Source organism: Melanotaenia boesemani, chromosome 15, assembly GCF_017639745.1.
Source record: "Melanotaenia boesemani isolate fMelBoe1 chromosome 15, fMelBoe1.pri, whole genome shotgun sequence".
Classification (NCBI taxonomy): domain Eukaryota; kingdom Metazoa; phylum Chordata; class Actinopteri; order Atheriniformes; family Melanotaeniidae; genus Melanotaenia; species Melanotaenia boesemani.
The window spans coordinates 10789709-10807659 of NC_055696.1; the positions used below are offsets into that span (position 1 = coordinate 10789709).

Here is a 17951-nt window from a genome sequence, read left to right on the forward strand (position 1 = left end):
TTGACTACAAAGTAAACAACATTCCAGCGTTTTAAAAAATGGTGTTTATGCTTTTTTTTTGGTGGAAGAGGACAAGCAAGCCAGTTATGTTTTTTTAAAACTTGTTTTCCTTTGAATTTTCTGTCCACAATGACAGAGCTTAACTGTGCAAAGTGTGCTTTTATTTTCATAGAGAAGCAAGTATCAGAGGTCATCATGCCTGCTGTCAGCGATGTCCTAGCCAGCATGGCCAGACACACACACTTTGTCTTTAGATAATTGAAAGATTACAAAGATTATCCCACATACACAACTGCTCCCATCAAAACAAACAACAAAAAAAAGTTATTTCCTTTTTTTTCACTTTCTCTGTCTTTCTTTTATCAATCAATCAATCAAACCACCAACTAAAAAACTTTGTTAGGCTTTTTGTTTGTTTTTTCTTCCCATGGTCGCTAATATGCCAGTTATCAGATTGTGTATGAACAATCCCACTTCCCAGAAAGAGGCAATTCTTTTAAATTGTCATTCACAACAGAATGCCGTGATTTTCTTTCCAGAGCAGTGTCTGGTTTTAATGCAGTGTGGCCCGAGGGCCAGATGATCGCAGCCATCCATTAATGGTTTTTAGCTTTCCATGCAGTTTTTCAGAGTGTTGAAGCCCTGGTGATCTTCACTTCTGACAAACTCAGCTCCTCTGAGAAACTCTTTTAATACCTCATCATTTATTATTTCACTTCCAATTAACCCATTTAATTGTCAGAAGCACTTTAGGAATGAACAACTTTCAGACTTGCTTGTTGCATTGTAGAGTAGCAATTCAGTGTTATTTATGAGGGGCTTATTGTTGATTACAAAAACACTTTCTTCTGCTAAACCAGACAGAATCTAAGGTTCTAACTTTCAGACATACAGAAAGCTATTTTCCATTTTAGATCTAAGTTTTGTAGAATCTTTTTTGATTTTTTTGTCTTGACATCTGGGTTGTAATTTAAGGATACAAAGGTCCTGTCTGTTAGCTAGTGGCATCGTGAAGAGAGACTGTATCACTCTTCTAATTGCTACCCTTCACGATTCACGTGTGAAATACCACACTGACTTCCGTACAGCGCTTTCAATTTCGTAAACCAACTTAGAAATCAAATCAGATTTAGCATCATCATGTTGTCTTTTAGTTATTTGTATTTTATTTCTGTTCAGCTAGATAATCAATGCTCTTAGTCATTTGTTGATTCCTGTTATTTATGTTTTGTTTTTTGTTTGTTTGTTTGTTTCATTTGGTCTGTGCTGTTTCTTTTCTCCATGTAAAGCACTTTTGCTTCAAATGTGCTTTATAAATACTCGGACTTGACTTGACTTGAATCATCTCCATGAGTTCTGATTTGCCAAAGTTGACAGGTGTGATTGTACCAACTGAATGCCTCCCTTGGAGGGTGAAAACACATTCATTCATTAAATCTCAGCGGATTGCCCCTCCTGAGCTTTATATATGCAGTGGCCTTTTTCCTGAGTCACCAGCTGACAATCACTGGTTACCACCCATCTGTGAGAGTGTGGCTATGTGTCAGCTAAGTGACATTTGAATGGGCTCCTTGCTCAATGTGTGGTGTTGAAGTGTCAACACCTTTGTCTGGCCCTGACAGAAAGTCAGCTCTGATGGATATGACATTGGAGCTCCTTGGCATTATTGCTCCCATTGAGAAGTCTATAGGAATCTACACCTACAGGATATAGCGTGCCTCTGTCTGCTTCACACACACATTCAGACACATATGCATGTGCATTCACATGCCTATGCACATGAAATGATCATAAAGGCACGGAACCAAATAGCAAAATTCCTCAATGATCCATCAAGCGTTGGAGCAGTCATTGTGTCCTGACCATTAACTGGGCAAGGAGAGCATCCTTGAGATGGTAATGTTGCTGCTCATTTTGCACATGGCCAAGACAAAATGCCAACTGCTAATCAGCCATGTGTGTTGGAGGACAAGAGCACTAAAGAGAGAGAGAGGACCATTAAGCATTTTCAGAAATCCACACAGGCATTTTTCCTCATTGTTTGTGTGGATCATAATCCACCTCCAGCCAGCAATTGGGTTTTGTTGGGAATTTCATGAAATGGACTAAATATGCAATGTTTCTGTAAACCATCCGTCAGGGATTAACAACACTATTAGACATGTGAAACAAGATCACTAATAACAGAAAACTCCAAAGGTGCAACTGCAAATAAAGACTGTTTGTAACAATCATAGCTCAAGCATGTAGCACTGTCAGCCAATATATTCTACCCCTGTTTTCTTGCAGTATACATAGCTCTGGAAAAAAAAAAAAAAAAAAAAAAAAAGAAGAGACCACTGCCATTTATTCTTAAAACGGCATCTTTGAGTATTACTACCAAAAATTTAATTCCTACACAAGCTCATATCATTCTGCTTTACCAGGACAACAAAACTGCAGTTTGGCAGTGGGTGGAAAGGAGAGACTGCAAACACATTAATCAAGAACCGTACGCGGACATCAAGCAACCATCAAACACAGTGGCAAACTGAGACTGGGGTGAAGTGCATGGCAAGAACAGCTGGAAACAGGTTCCTACAGGCAGGACTGGAGTCAAGCAAAACTCACCTTAATCAGTGAGAAGCAAACACTTCAGATTGAGGTTTGAAAATGACCTTGGCCTGAGGTCTTACTCCAGTCTTCTAATGGGCAGTAGAAGACTAGAGTGAGGTCATCTTCTCTATGTTCAATTTTCAGCTTTGCCCAAAACCAAGTTGTTTTATGGTTAGATGGAGACCTGGAGAGGCCTACAAGCCACAGTTGCTCGCAGTGACTGTTAAATATAGAGGAGGATCAATGGTGATCAGACGGTGCATCAGCAAGGCTGGAATCAGACAGTTGTGTCTTTACTTCAGTATGCTAAGACTGTTCTACCCAACTCAGAGGATTACAGCAGGACCATTCTCCAGGCCACACAGCCAGGGGAATCAAGGCCTTAATGGAGGAACACCACATCAAGAGCCTGTCATGGACAGCTCAATCTCCAGATCTGAGCCCTGGGGAAAATCTTTGGAAACTTTGGGAATGGTAACCTTTTTGTTACAGAGGGGCACTTGAGTCTGCATGACCTGGAATTAAGTCCTTAGACTTGCAACAGAGGTGTACATCTGAGTATGCATCTGCAAGCTCTCTGAAAACAGACCAAAATTCTCACGTAAAGAACACAGACATAGACAGAAGGCCACGTTTGTGTCTGTGCTGTGATTTAACGTAAGGCATAAATGAGCCTTCAGTGTAAGGTGACAGTGATAACCACAACACTGCCGAGCAGCCCAAATAGGAACTCTGTTGCCCCTAACATTCGATATTTCTTGTATGTCTCTATGTCTATATTCAGCATCAATATGTCTTCATTCATGTCGTCAGTCGATGCAAAAATAACACAAGCAAATAATGTTTAACCAGTTAATGAACTATTACAAACCCTTGCAAACATAACAAGTAGAACAATACCTCTAAATGGGAATTTTACATTGTACAACATTCTTTCTGCACAGGAAAGTTTCACTGTCAAAAGAAAAATATGTTTGACAGACTCAAGTCTGTACCTTCTTTAAGTGACACAACCGTTAACATTTGCAAAACTTAATCCACTATTTGCACTCACTGTGTTTGCCAAACTGTAAACTGAAGGAAGAGGAATGTGTCTCCTCAAACCCACAGTGAAACGTGCCCACACAAATGTGCAGCATTGCATGCTGAGATGTTTGGGCTTATTGTGTGGTGCACTGTGATGTTGGGGGCGGACATTTAACAGATGGTGCCAGCCACCTCCCAGGTTAGTAATGTTCAATTATCTGTGTCCAATTTACACTTTTGCAGAGAGTGAGAGAGAGAGAGGTGTAAGTGAAATGTAGAATTGACAGGAAAAAGGCAAAGAGTATGACAGTGACAGAAATATGGATTATTTAAAAATATATTTTTTTAAATAATGATAAGCTGGGTTCCATGCCCTCTCTTTCAGAGGGTAAATCACAGCTTAGCACTGCTCTCTTTCCCCCCTTCCCTCTTGTGCTTACACAGCTCTCTGGGGTTCTTGCCTGTGGACAGCAATAATAGGAGTTTGTTGAGGTCAACTTTAATTTGATGGGGGAGGGGGGGAGCAAACAAGTCACCATTTTATTTATTTATTCAGTTCAATTGCAACACTTGAAAGGAATTAGTGCCAGTTCAATTTGTTCAAAATGACCCAATGAGTTCAAATTTGGCTTTGGTAAATGAACAGCTCCCCTTTTGGTTTTCAGTAAATAAGCTGAGCCATGAAATGGAATTATTCATGTCTTCCAGCCTTGGGTAAAAGGTAATGGGTGACACAGTCTGTGTCAGCACCTTGATTTCACTCTTACCGAGCATAATCAGAAAGAGAGTTTAATCATGTCACATTTTACTAAACCTCTTCACATAAATGAAGCTACTCACAGATGAATCCACATGTATAAAGTAATAAATCTAATGCCTGACAGAATACAAAGATGGTTCATTTGAAGTGTCATTTTCCACATTTGTCGACAGGCCAGACAATAAAAAAAAAGAAAAAAAGAAACATGCCATGATTCTGAGAAATGCTAGATTCTGTCAGTTTTTGCACACTGAGAATTTTCCACAAGCTAACAAATCATCAGCATGAAACTCCTTAACCTAGAGTTCAGACGATACATTGCATTCATTACATTTTAGCATTTGGGTTTATTTTAGCACACTTGTTAAGTGCCTATAATGAGCCAGAACCAGAACCACAGAGCAGCCATTTTCCCCAAAGCAGTTAAGTGTACCTACATCAAGACATTCTCGGTTAAATTTGATTAATAAATTACAAAAAAAATAAAATCAGAAACACAAATGACGTCGCTTTCGACAGTAGGATGGACTGTGAGCAGCAGCCAAATTTTAATCAAAACAAGTTGCCCTTTTCTATAGAAGAATAATACTGGTGTGCAGTTTTGTGTAAGATGAGTGTGCAGGGACTGTCTCTAAAGTGCAATGCAGTGAAGATTAGCAACTTCTACTGTGCCAGTGCGAGAAAGTCCTTTAACTTTGGGCAATTTGGATGAAATATTAAGTTTAGATTTTATTTTTTAGCATATGGTGGAATTTGCCAATAGGAAACAGGCAAAAATATTTGTGTATGCTGTCATTTTTAGCTTTTAAAATGAAAGAAAATAGATCTGCAAGCAAAGTCTAAATGACTGAAAAAACTAAGTTACAAGGAACTATGTTCTGTCTCAGCATGTTAAAATGTATGTAGTCCGTACAGGCATTTTTGCATCAAACACTGTATGGGGTTAACCCCCAGTATGCAGCACTGCTCACCTCACAATTAGACTACTTCACCTCTTTGCCTCTCTTATGTACCTATTATATTTTATGAATATATTTGTTGCATATTTAATTAAAGTGACTCTACAACTGCCTGACATGCTTACTTGAGTTTTTTCTTAAAAATCAGAGCATGAATAACGGAAGCTGCTGAAGTGTAATGACTGCAGTTATGCATACAGTCCACAAGTCACAAACAGTGTTAGCCATTTCCTCTTACCTCTGCTCTCATCTCTCTCTCCTTTCCTCCCCCACACTTTCACTTGTTCTTATCTTCTCTACTGGTCCTTTCAAGGATAAAACAGCAAATGGTTTAGCTATTTTGATCAGTTTGTTGGGGTAGTGAAAACACTGAAAATCTGTATAGAACTATGGATGCATGGATTAAATATAAGAGAATGCAAGACATTAGGGCGAAAGCTGTATGCTTGGATTTGATTCCCTGTGTATCTTGGAGTCTTTTCTTTTTCATTTGCAGCCCATTTAGCTGCGGCTTTGAGCTGTTGTCTGCTAATGCTGAAGTCCCTATGCCCCAGAGAATGCTTATTGCCATCGTCACATAACACCCATTGCACTCTTACAGTTCACGCACACACATGCATACTTACCTGCACATAAGCAATAGGGCAAACAGTTATTTGATTAAACCCACAGAATATTTACACACATGCATACAAAATCTTGTGCAGACAAGTACATCCATGCGAGGTTCATTAAGGTTGCATATCCCAACAGGACCAGAGCTTTCAGTTTCTCTCGTTAAAAATGTCTCTTCTCCTCTCGATGTGCTTGAAAGCTGCGGAAGTATGAAAGCCCTAAATGGAATCAAATAAAAAGATGATGGTTTGAAAATACGAGGTAACAGTCTGGCTATGACTGAAGCAGTAACAATCACAGGGAACTTGCCCTGTTTGATGCCAAATGGTCCCTTGAGGGTGAGGCTCAGCGGTCAGCTCCCTACAGAGACACAGTGAGCACTTTGGCAATTTACCATCATTCTACCCTTTGTAAGGCAACCCAGCACAAACATGCCTTTGTTCACTGACCTTTGAATAATTCAGTTCGAGCAAAATGCTACGACACATTTTTGATCAAAGTCTCACTATCAGGGGGAGGAGGCATTTTCTAGACGCTATGTGTTCCTCTCCACTGAGGATAAAAGCTTCCCTCCTCAACACGATCTTTAACAGGATGGATAAAGCCACAAAATAGAAAATCCCCTAGAAATATTGGACAATCCATATGTTTGAATTAAAGAGAGCACCTGATGCTTAGGAAAGTATTACTCCCACACAGCCTCCTCATCCTGCAGGGATTTGACCTCTGCATGGAGTAAAAAATGAGCTTATATTATCTGGAAGTTTTCCTTGGAAATCTCCTGTCCCCTCAACCTGACAAATGGCTGGAGATTACAGGTTGGTGACTATAGAAGTGTACATCCACTTCAATGCTTTGTCTAGAGGAGGGCCTTTGTTACCCTCAAGGCATCCATCACAATAACCTCAACTTCTAAACTATTCATTTGAAGAAGCAGAGGAAACAAAAAGCCTTTTGCTGAGTTATAGGCTATGACTGGGCTGTCCATCATCCAACAGCAGCACTTGTTTGACAGTGTGCACTGTGTGCATGTGCGTGCTTGCAAGCATGTGCATGCATTCTGGTGTGTCCATCATCCCATAGCAATATATGTTGGACTTGTCCTGTTTGGGAGATTCATGTTTCCTATACCCTTCAGGTGTTATGTGGAAATTGAAATGTGCTTCTTGAGTCCAGGGGGAATTTCTTTAAGGTTTGAAATAGCAGAGATTTATTGGATTGCCTTGTGTGTGTGTGCGTGAGTGTGCATACACCTATCTTTATTTGTTTTTGCAAATGGCTTTTTTTTTTTTTTTTTTTTTTACGAGGAGACCGCCCCTCTGGTCTGATCGTTGCTCCTTTCAGCCTGCAGTGGATGTTACAGCATCCCATACTTTAAAAGGTAGAAAAAAAATTTGCACTACACATGCACTAGCAAAAGTGCATGTGATTGAAGCTGATTTTCCCCCCAGAACTTTCTTGACTCTATATGATACCATCAAGTGGTTGCTGCACATTTATGAGCAGCGCTGTCATGATGGGCCTCTTCTGTGACACTACATCCCAAAGATGCTCTATTGAACATTTAGGTAACTGTAATAACCATTAGAACCCAGTGAACTCATTGTCTTGTTCAAGAAACTAATCTGAGAAGATAAGAGCTTTGTGATATGGTGCATTATCCAGCTGAAAGTAGCCATTTGAAGCTGGACATGGTCATCAGCAATCCTCAGCATGGATATGGCAGTTAAATGGTACTTATTTGATATTAAGGTTCAGAAATGTTCCAAGAAACCCTCCTTTTCACCATTACACCTCCACCGTCAGTTGAATGGGTCAGTGCTTTCATGATTTTTATGCCAAATACAGATCCGACAGATGTCAGCTGACCTATCCCAGCTGCCATCGATGCGAGGCTCGGTAAACCCGAGACAGGTCAACATCAATTTTAGAGTCACCAGCAAACATGATATGCAGGTTAAATGCCTGTAAAAGAAAGCCGCCGTGTATGTAAGAAACCTATTAATGCAGAGGAAGAACATGTAATGGGATTTAAATCAGAACCTTTTACTAAGAGGCAACTGTTCTAACCACCACACTACTGTGAAGCCTCACTTCTCATTCTCCCATCATTCTCTCAGTGCTTCGTCCTGCTAGACGCCATCTGCCAAGCCATTTTAAAGTCACCTCACTGCAATTTAGCATGCCTACTTGCCTAAATGCAATGAGTTTCTGGCCTCAGTGTAGTTGTTTTAATGAGCACTGGAATAAGGTGTAACTAATAAAGTGGTTGGTGAGTGTATATTAGCTGCATTTACATAAGAGTGGTTTTGTCATTCCCGTGATAAGATGTTGCCATAGTTACTGTCCACTGGCTGTTTTGGAAACAGGATTGAGAAGTGTTTTCATTCTTATCAGTTTCTATACAAAATAAATCAATAAAAATATCAAATATCAAAATTGAATGGAAACATATATATATACACATATATATATATATATATATATATATATATATATATATATATATATATATATATTATGTTAGCTTTCTTTTGGTCTGACAGAGACAGATGTGACATAGAACATCAACTATTCCTTTCACATGTTAGAATACGGTGTTCTGGGTAAAGAGTTTAAAATAAAAACAATGAAATAATTCAGTTTATTTTCTGTCACCAAAACAAATCAATATGTGGACAACCAAGTGATTTGTTGCACATCATAGTTAGCATGTGGTTTTAGCTTTGCTATAAAGCTTGTATGTTCATAAAAACAAACTGCACTGTTTTAATGAAATATTTGAGAAAACGTATGTTTTGCATGCTGGAATGTAAAACCTTTGATGTTTAATATCTCAGATCTGTGCTCCCAGCTCACCATTTGTCTAACGATGCCCCAGCTAATTAACAAGATATATGAAGTTTAGCCAACCAGGGGATAAGATCAGTACAGGTTTCTGTGCAGTGTGAGGTCTGGAGGGATTATATAATATATGGCAGCGTGGGTGTGTGTTCTGTACATAAAACCGGTACACTCTGTAAATATACATGTTTTGGATTGAACGGTATGTGTGCTCTGTGCATGTGAGTGGCCAAAAGTGCGGTTGCAGAGGGTAGTGTGTCCATGTTGTTTTTGTGTAACTGTGTATAATGTGACCTTTCTTATGGAACAGCTGTGAAGTCAAGTGACAGTGGAGCTGGAAACCAAAATGTCCTGACATTAAAAACCAACAGTCCACTGTCACTGAACCCTCCCAATATACCAGCTGCAGTTTGTGACCAAAGTATGTGCATTTCACTTTTTAGAACAAAGGACAGTTCTGGATTAATTGTATTGCTGTGAATTTTGAGAACCACAGTTGAGGCCAAAAGAATTAAAGGTGACTCTTCTTCGCAATGTTTAAATAAAAATTATTTCTTTTGTTTTTTGTTTGTTTGTTTTTTCAGTTATTTTTATTTACTTATTTTTTGTAAGCTATCTTAAGCCGGTAATATCATAAAAGTAACAGGTGACCTAATTGAGAGCAAGTATTACTGTGTAAAGGGGGCTGCTGCATTCAGCTTCTTTTAACACAACTTACATTTTGATGAAAATAATGTTATGAAGAACCATTGAATTATCAAAACCACTAGCAGCCATGGATTAATTAGCTACTGTTTGGGAGGTCAGTGTTATGCTTCACCCTCATAGATAAAAAGCCTAGAGCAGTGTTAATCCATCAGGTTCAGAGTCCCAATGTATTCATCATGTGTTTAGACTGAGGTTGTTGACCATCACAATAAGCTTCAGATCCCTTGAGTCATTATATTTGTAAATTGCCTCCAGATAATGTCAACATTGTCACCTAAGCACCAACATACATGTTGCAAAGAGGTGGAAAACACTAATAAATTTTATTTAAAATTGTGAAGAATTTCCAGTCTTTCATTAATTCAAGTCTTAACCTTCATCAAAAATGCCGACCACGCAGAGCCACTATTATATGCAATCAGTGCTCAACAGTTTCCCTACATAACAGGGTCAGTGCTGAGTTGTTAGCATTATAGCATAAGATGGAATCCTTTAAATAATTAATTATGAGCCTAAACTCTATATACAAGTTGATCTCTGTGTTGCTGAGGAGAGCAAACTGTAGGCAACAGAAGATGAGCTTTCAGAAATGGCTTTCCTGGCATCTTTCGTATATTGTCTAGTTGGCATGAGAAAAAAAAGTAGAAGAAGATGAAAGTGTTATCCTAATATGTGCAATCAGCATGCCTCTTTGTTCAGCTTATGAGCAAATTATTCTGCCATGGACAGGTTATGTATGTGTAATTGAGTTAAGGAGAGGAAATCAAATATGCAATATTAAATGACAAAACAAACAGATGTGTGTCTGCCTGTAATGTGAGAAACGAAGGGTGTGGTAGACAGATCTAATAAAGCAGGCAGTATGGTGGCAATAAGCTGAGTTAAGTAAGCTTGATTCCATTCATTAACACTGTTTACCACCTTTTTATTATCTAGAGATTAATTGCAGCTATTAGCAAAAGCTATAATATAAGCCAACTAAGATTTAAATACATCTGCTGCTAAACCACATAAGATTTAAATGCATTTGTTTGCTTTCATTTTGAACTTTTTTCATGCTCACAATCATCTGTAAATCAGAATGGTCACAAACATGTGTAAAACCCGCAATATGAATGTTTTTAACACTGCACATTTTCTTCAGTGTTTTCATAGGTGTGCACATACGGATTGATGGCTCCATGTGCAGCCAAGTCATAAGGTGACAAAGAGTATGTTAAGGTTTTACAGCAATCTGCTCACCAGTTGAATATTGGTTGAATTCCAAGGGCCTGGAGTGCATCAGACATACGGCAAAACAGCTGCTGCTGTACGGAAGATAAGCTAAACTCTCCATCACGTCATGTGACAGCTCAGAGAGGCACGCTGCACACATCGATCTCCATAGACTTTTCAGTGCCTGTCAGACTCTGAATATATCTGCCACTGCAAAAAAGGTAGCCTGAGGGGGTTGGAAATCCAGAAGGGTGGTGGGTGAGTGGGGACTTGAGATGTGGATAAGGAAAGAGTTAATAAGGAGGCAGATTGAATGTAAGAAAGTGAGGCGAGTCAACTCCTGAGTGAGCACAAGTTGAAGAGGAAAATGGAGCAGGTAAAGGAGGAGGAAAACAGGAAGGATGCTGCAATAGAAAACATTTCCTCCCAGGAGACTTATACCTTAAGGGAATCCTGTGATCACTGCTACATTTGTGTGTTTGCGTGTGTGTGGGGCCACAGTAGGTGGCGTCTGTATGAACTATCACACAGTTTATTTATGATGGCTCCCCGCTGATGGTTACAGAGACGGCAAACAACATGCTTCCAACTCAGTGCTTTTAGTTTTAACACTCACTTTTGATTATCTCAGATAAAGTGTGAGTGTTTACAAACTACTTAGATCAATAGCTTCAAGCCATTTTCGGGTAATACATTACAAAGAGTGGTTATATGCATCTTTGAAATTATTATTATTTTTTTTTTTTATCTACATTAAAACAAATCCTTAAAAATGTAGAATATGTTTCCAAAACTAGTACATGTTTCTGTAATGACAGTTCTCAGCTTATCTGATGACAATTAAATGACCTGAGCATATAATCACTTTGCATAATTGATGGAATCATTTCAATTCACCTGGTATTAAAACAGCTGGATGAAAATAAAAGAAATGTAAAATTTCATTTCCACTCTTCATCTCAAGGTGCTTAACCTCCATTATTTGATTAACAGCATTTCAGCGAGCATCTCATTAACATTAACATCATGGAAAGCCAAACGAATCAGCCTTGCTTTGGGCTCAATTTGGTTTTTAGCCAAATCACAAAGGCCGTCCAATAATTTGCTGGAGGCAGCTTTAGCATTTTCAATACAAACCCTGTGGTCAAAGTCGTTTATACCCGAAATCTAAAAAGAATAGATGCATACAATGAGCAAAAAAAAAAAAAAAGAAAAGAAAGAAAATCCTAAAACTTAAGTTGCAATTGTTAAATCTATAAACTAAAAGGTATCATCACCTTGAATTTAATGACTACAGAAGCCTTACCTTACCTGCAAGACTCATCTGACCTTTACCAGAAATTAAAATTTGCATATTAACATTAGCATGAAATAAATCTTAAGCAAAGTTGGAAAGCTTCTATAGTCCTCTTACTGAGAAACATTGCAATTAGATTATTAAATTATAATGATGAGTGTCTTAAAAAAGATCTACAACTGCTTTTACAGCCAACAGAAACAGATAAATGTTCACGTCAATTGTACAGTAAGTCCAATATTCAACACTATTGGAGGCAAGAGAGGTCCACCGGGACACACAAATAAACAAACAGTAAATTAGCATGGTGTATTGATTTTTACATGTCTAACAATAGACTTTTTCAGAACTTGAAACCATGAAACCAAAAAGACAAATCCCAAGTGTTGGTTTGGAATGCAGCAATGTAAGCTATAGTATACACAAAAAGCCAGTTCTGACTCCAATTTGGTGTAGCTCGCTTATTTATCCTCAGTGTTCCCTGAACAATCAGCGCTGTGTACTGAGAGCATGTGAGAGGTGGGCATTGTGTGATCAGATGGGAATACTCCACTTACAGCAACCTTAAATGAGGAAATGAGAGATTGAAATGAAAAAATACTTCATGCAATTTCAGCTCGACTTACAGAATTGTTTTGTTGGTTGCCTAGTAACTGTAATACTGTGAAATACAAGTGCAGAAACCCTAGTGAATAAGACTTATCGTCTCACTTCACTATATATATATATATATATAATTTTCTTTTTTTTTTCATATTTTATCTCACAGATTTTGACTTATAAGGATCCCAGAGGTAGCCACAGTTGTGGCAGGGATCTCACACCTTTACAACAGGGATGAAAGGCAGCTATAGGCTGAGGTCAGACACGTTCAAGGAATATTTCACAAAGCCATCATTCTCATGTAGAAAGCAATGTTTGTAGAGATGTGACTTTCACCACCTTGTCTTCTGCCTTTTAAGCAGTGACAAAGCAGCAGGATGTGAAAATATTTCTGCATGTTTCTAGAAGTGTGTTGACGTCTGTGTGAAAGAGGAATTGGAATACACTTTGTATTGGAAAGAAAGTCACATGCTCTAATATTTTGATGGACCGCCTTTAGTTGTGAATACAGCATGCATTCGCTTTGGCATTGTTTCAATAAGCTTCTGGAATGTCACAAGATTTATTTCCATCCAGTGTTGCATTAACTTTTCACCAAGATCTTGTAGTGATGGTGGGAGAGTCCCACCACTGCGCAAAGCCTTCTCCAGCACATCCCGAAGATTCTCAGTGGGGTTCAGATCTGGACTCTGTGGTGGCCAATCCATGTGTGAATATGATGTTTCATGCATCCTGAACCGTCCTTTCACAATTTGAGGCCAGTGAATCCTGGCATGGTCATCTTTGAATATGGCTGTGCCATCAGGGAAGAAAAAATCCATTGATGGAAGATCCTTTTATCTCATTTATAAAACTGTGCATAGGATACATACTAAAAGTGTACTTACGCACATGAGACGAAAATGGTGTGTGCCAAAAAACAGTGTATATAGTATTGTGTTTCTTTTTTGTTCCCCACTAATTTGAGCCCTGTTGTGCCTCATTTATAAACACATTTATATAAATCCTGTTGAAAATTCATAGTCAAGTTATATTGTTATACGAACAAACCTTAATCATTTTCATCAGCCACCAGAAATTGCCAGTTTTTAAATCAGGATTTAATGGCACACACATATAACTGAAGCAACATGTACATATGGTAGAGCTAGGAGTGGTCATCTTAGAGCATCCGGAATATAACCCCAGTGTTGCTTTTTGCTTCTTCCCTCGCTGTTAATATAAAATTCTATGTTGAAATTAGTTCTTGTTTACAGGGAGTTTGGTTTATAAATCCGTAATCAAAAAGAAAAAAAAACAATAATTTTTTTTAACCTGCAACGACAGCACCTGCAGGAAGATTCCTTTTGTTCTCCCCTTTCATTTTTTCAGCTCTGTCTTTTAGAGCCATACACGTTTTCAGGCTCACTGGAGGCATTCCAATAGATCCATCAATTTGGCAAAGCAGTGTGTGTGAAGCATAAGAGGCATTCCCTTGGGACACACACGTAAATACAAAGACACACATGCATGCCAATAGTTTATTTGGCTTTTCTCTCTGGTTTTACTGGCAGATGTCACAAAGGTGATGTTCGAGTATTGGATATGTCCTCTGTGCTGTGGTTCCCTTTGTTTTTTACATGACATTGTTGGCCTGTATGTGCAATACTTCCACATCTCTGCTTTTTCTCTATTTGACAACAGTTCCGTCTGTGTTTTTCCTCAATGATGACAATGCTGTCAGTCACATTACAGTGTAAAGGTTCAGTACTTTAAATGTTTTGATCACGTGTATCTACAGCTTCTTTAATACCCATCCCACTATTTTAGTGTCGATGCACACATTAGGAAAGATCAAATGTGACTTGACTCGTGTTTGTACACACATGCATACATTTGTTCTCTCTTTCTTTGTACAACACAGAATGTCAACAAACGACAAAAACACCAAAGATCAAATAAACCATAAGGTTTCAAAATAAAATATTGTTAAGTTTCACCAGATGTACACAACGATTAAAGAAAAAGAATATAAATTAAACTTATATTTCTCTTTTTTTCTGTGAAGTAACAATAGGTAAGTAGTTGATATTAGCTTGTTAATTAGCAGTGTTATGTGCTTCATAGTATCCAATTGCAGGCTATTAATTTTACCAATGCTAGTCAACCAAACTCTCATGACTGGTTGTAAACATAAATATGAAAATAGTGTAAATTTGTCAGTTAGTAATGGCTGCAGCTCCCATTGAAGGAAAATTTCAACTATTGCCTCTTCTAGTTATAGTAACCCCCCTCTGTTAACCGTGACTATCTATGTTTCATAAGCACCTTAAAAATATCTATTTAGACAACTTTGTATTTTTCATGAGGAAAACATCTGGGGTGTTTATGTCATTCAGACATCATGCATCTCATTCAGCAGGCTGCTTACATCAACCACATTTTAAAGGCCACGATATCATTTAAAAATGGAATGGCTCATACCTAGTACTACATGCTTGCACTACTGACACATTTTTACTTACTTAAAGAAGCCACATAGACATCAAATGGAAATGAGATAATGTAGATTAAGATTTGCTTGAATTTTTTCAATTAAAACAGCAACTGCTAATCTACAGTATGACATCTACAGTATGCCCCATATAGCTCCTGCAAGCTCATCAGAAAGTAACAAGGCTCATGTGTCTCATGTCACATGCTCCAGATCATGTTAAGTATTTGATTAAAAGGTAGCATAATAATGTAAGGTCTCAATTTGCTGATGATCTAAATCAGGATATGTAAAAGCTGGATGATTAAAGTAACAGACATTCATGATAAAGACAACATGGTACATTTTTATAGCAGCTACACACACATTGTTCTTCCTAAAGATTTCTAATCTGCTGCTCTGTCTTCTGTCTTTTTCCTCTCTCTTTTCTGACATCTGCCTCTCTTGCTGTCAATCCAACCCCTCTTCTCTACTTGGGGACTGCAGTGGTGGCCTCAAAAGGCAAAGTTCGAGGTGAGTTGTGGTTGCTGCTGGTGTCCTCCCCTGTGCCTCTAACTGAGTCTTAAGCCAAATTCAGACTCAAGATTTTTGACACTTCACAGCATGCTTCTTTTGTGATTTTGGCATTTTGGAGTCCAGTAGGTTCAGACTGCACAAATTATCAGTGACAGGGCCGCACGCTACAAGATCAACTCTGACGGATTGTTATTAAGCAACTACAGAAGCCCTGCAGGAGAATCCCTAGCTTGTCATTAACGTTGTAATACAAGATATACAGTAGTTTCTGGTGATTTAGTTTGTTTTACTTACCTGGTTGGGTTCTTTCTCTCTTTCTCATGTCTTTTAAGACATTGCATGCTGGAAAAATTAAATAGACTTTAATAGGCCAAGTAGGGTTTTTCTCATTAACATCGTAATTAGTTCTTTTTTGCTTTCAAAATGTTTATTTAATTAAAAGTATTGTAAAATACCTCCCCAAATATCAAAATAGGTTTATACCTGAAAGGGACAAATTTCAAATATTTTAACTGCATCACTTTTTTCTTAAGTTTCTTTAATTGAACTTGTCTTAACAAATAAAATTTCAATATCTTCTCCATCTGCAACTCTCAAATGTCTCTCAACTCTTAAAATGCACAATTATAATATCCATCTTTTATGTTGTCATGTTTTCCTAATGATTATAGACAGACTGAACAGTTCTTTTACATGAAGAGCGGTGATTATAAATCAGATGAAAGGACTGGTACATAAGGGCCTGCCTACACTAATAATGTAAAACTAAGCTAAGGTATATTTGGCAGAAAACAATATGACTTAATATCGAGCCTATATGCGTGTTCTGTTATCAAGCATAATGAGGTACATTTTTTTTCAATAAATATAGGTTAACTTTAAAATATATAATTGCATGTAAAGGTTTAGTCTTTTTTAGATGATCGGATCGGGATGGGGCCGATTCCGAAATTTAGTCTGCAGAATGACAGTGACCCAAAATGTACAGCTTGCACTAGAAAGAAAAAGCTTCAGAAAAAAAGAACAAGGAGTCTTGCAACAGATGGTATAGTTCCCACAGAGCCCTGATCTCATCATCTTATAGTCAGTCTGAAGTTACACAACTCTGTGATATTGAGTCATGACACTGCCTAACTCCACAGAAGAGCTAAGACAAGAGCTCAAAAGAATCTACCTGAAAAGATGCTTGAAACCAAGGAGAATATCAAGGACAGCTAGTGCTCTTTAAGATTTCATCATTGTTAGACTTCACAGTTTATTAATGATCAGAATGTCAATCAGTCGGGGTAAAAAGCACTGTATGTATATCAGAATGAAAAAAAAAACTCAGTCAAGAGATAACAACTTGTTGTGCTTTAGCAATATTTACTATTACTTTGTTTTTCCAGAAATATTTAATCTTTCTGCCATCCATTGTCTGTTATTTGAAAGCGCTCATTTTTTTCTTCTTCCAAGTGTAACAGCATTTTAAAGAAAGATAAAACTGTTTCCCCTCAAAAGTAAATTTTAGTAAACCAATCACAATGTAACTTTCAGTGCTTGAAGCAGAGGGTTGTTATCTTTTAAAAGCTTGTCCCTTGTACTCAGATAGATTTCATATGCTCCTCATGTAAAAAAAAATCTGTCGCCTCCTTACATTACTCAGTCCTCTTCATCTTTATACTTATCTTCCTTTCCCTATATCTTCATCTGCAGCACTACTAGTTAGGAAATAAACAACACTTGTCCTCTCTACACCTCACTACACACTTTTCTTATTTTCCTGCTGTGTTTGAAAGTGCAATTAATTCAAACCATCTCTCCCTGATCAACATTTAGCTGCATGTGTTCGACTGTAACGTCTCATTCACTGTTGAGTCCCTCTTCTCTTTTAAAGCTACTCTTACCAGATCCTTATCCCTTTCTTCCTCACCGTGATACTACAAAGGATTCATTACAGTCTTAATAGAAGAGTGCAATGAATCCATTACACTATTATTTTAGAGAATATGAAGTGATTATATCACAGTCAAGCCCATGTTACTATGCCTTTCCTTCCCATACAATGAGGCTGCGTCATGTATAGTCTAACTAATTACTGTATTATATACAAAGCCAAATTTTAATCCATGGGAGTCTTTTTTTGTTCCATTTTTTTTTACTCGTAGAAGATTGAACAAAATATGTCTTTCAGAATATGTAACAACATTATGGCATCACTGTCTGGATTGCAACTGGGACACAGACATACAGACACATACACACGCTAAGTAAACAAAATGTGTATTAATCTGTCTTGAATTTTTTTTCTGAATGTCAATCAGGACATTATATTTAAGGTTTATGTCACTTGCATTTCAT

General features: G+C 37.8%; 1 protein-coding gene across 3 annotated transcripts in view; it reads left to right on the forward strand.

Moving 5' to 3' along the window:
• Positions 1–17951, forward strand: part of cadm2a (cell adhesion molecule 2a) — a 248490-nt gene that overhangs the window by 148409 nt on the left and 82130 nt on the right. For 2 of the 3 annotated variants that reach the window (XM_042008366.1, XM_042008368.1), the window contains exon 2: positions 15582–15608. The exons of the other annotated variant lie outside the window; for it this stretch is intronic. In XM_042008366.1, the coding sequence (XP_041864300.1) occupies positions 15582–15608 (27 nt within the window). The remainder of the gene's footprint in view (positions 1–15581; positions 15609–17951) is intronic. 3 annotated transcript variants of the gene reach the window in all.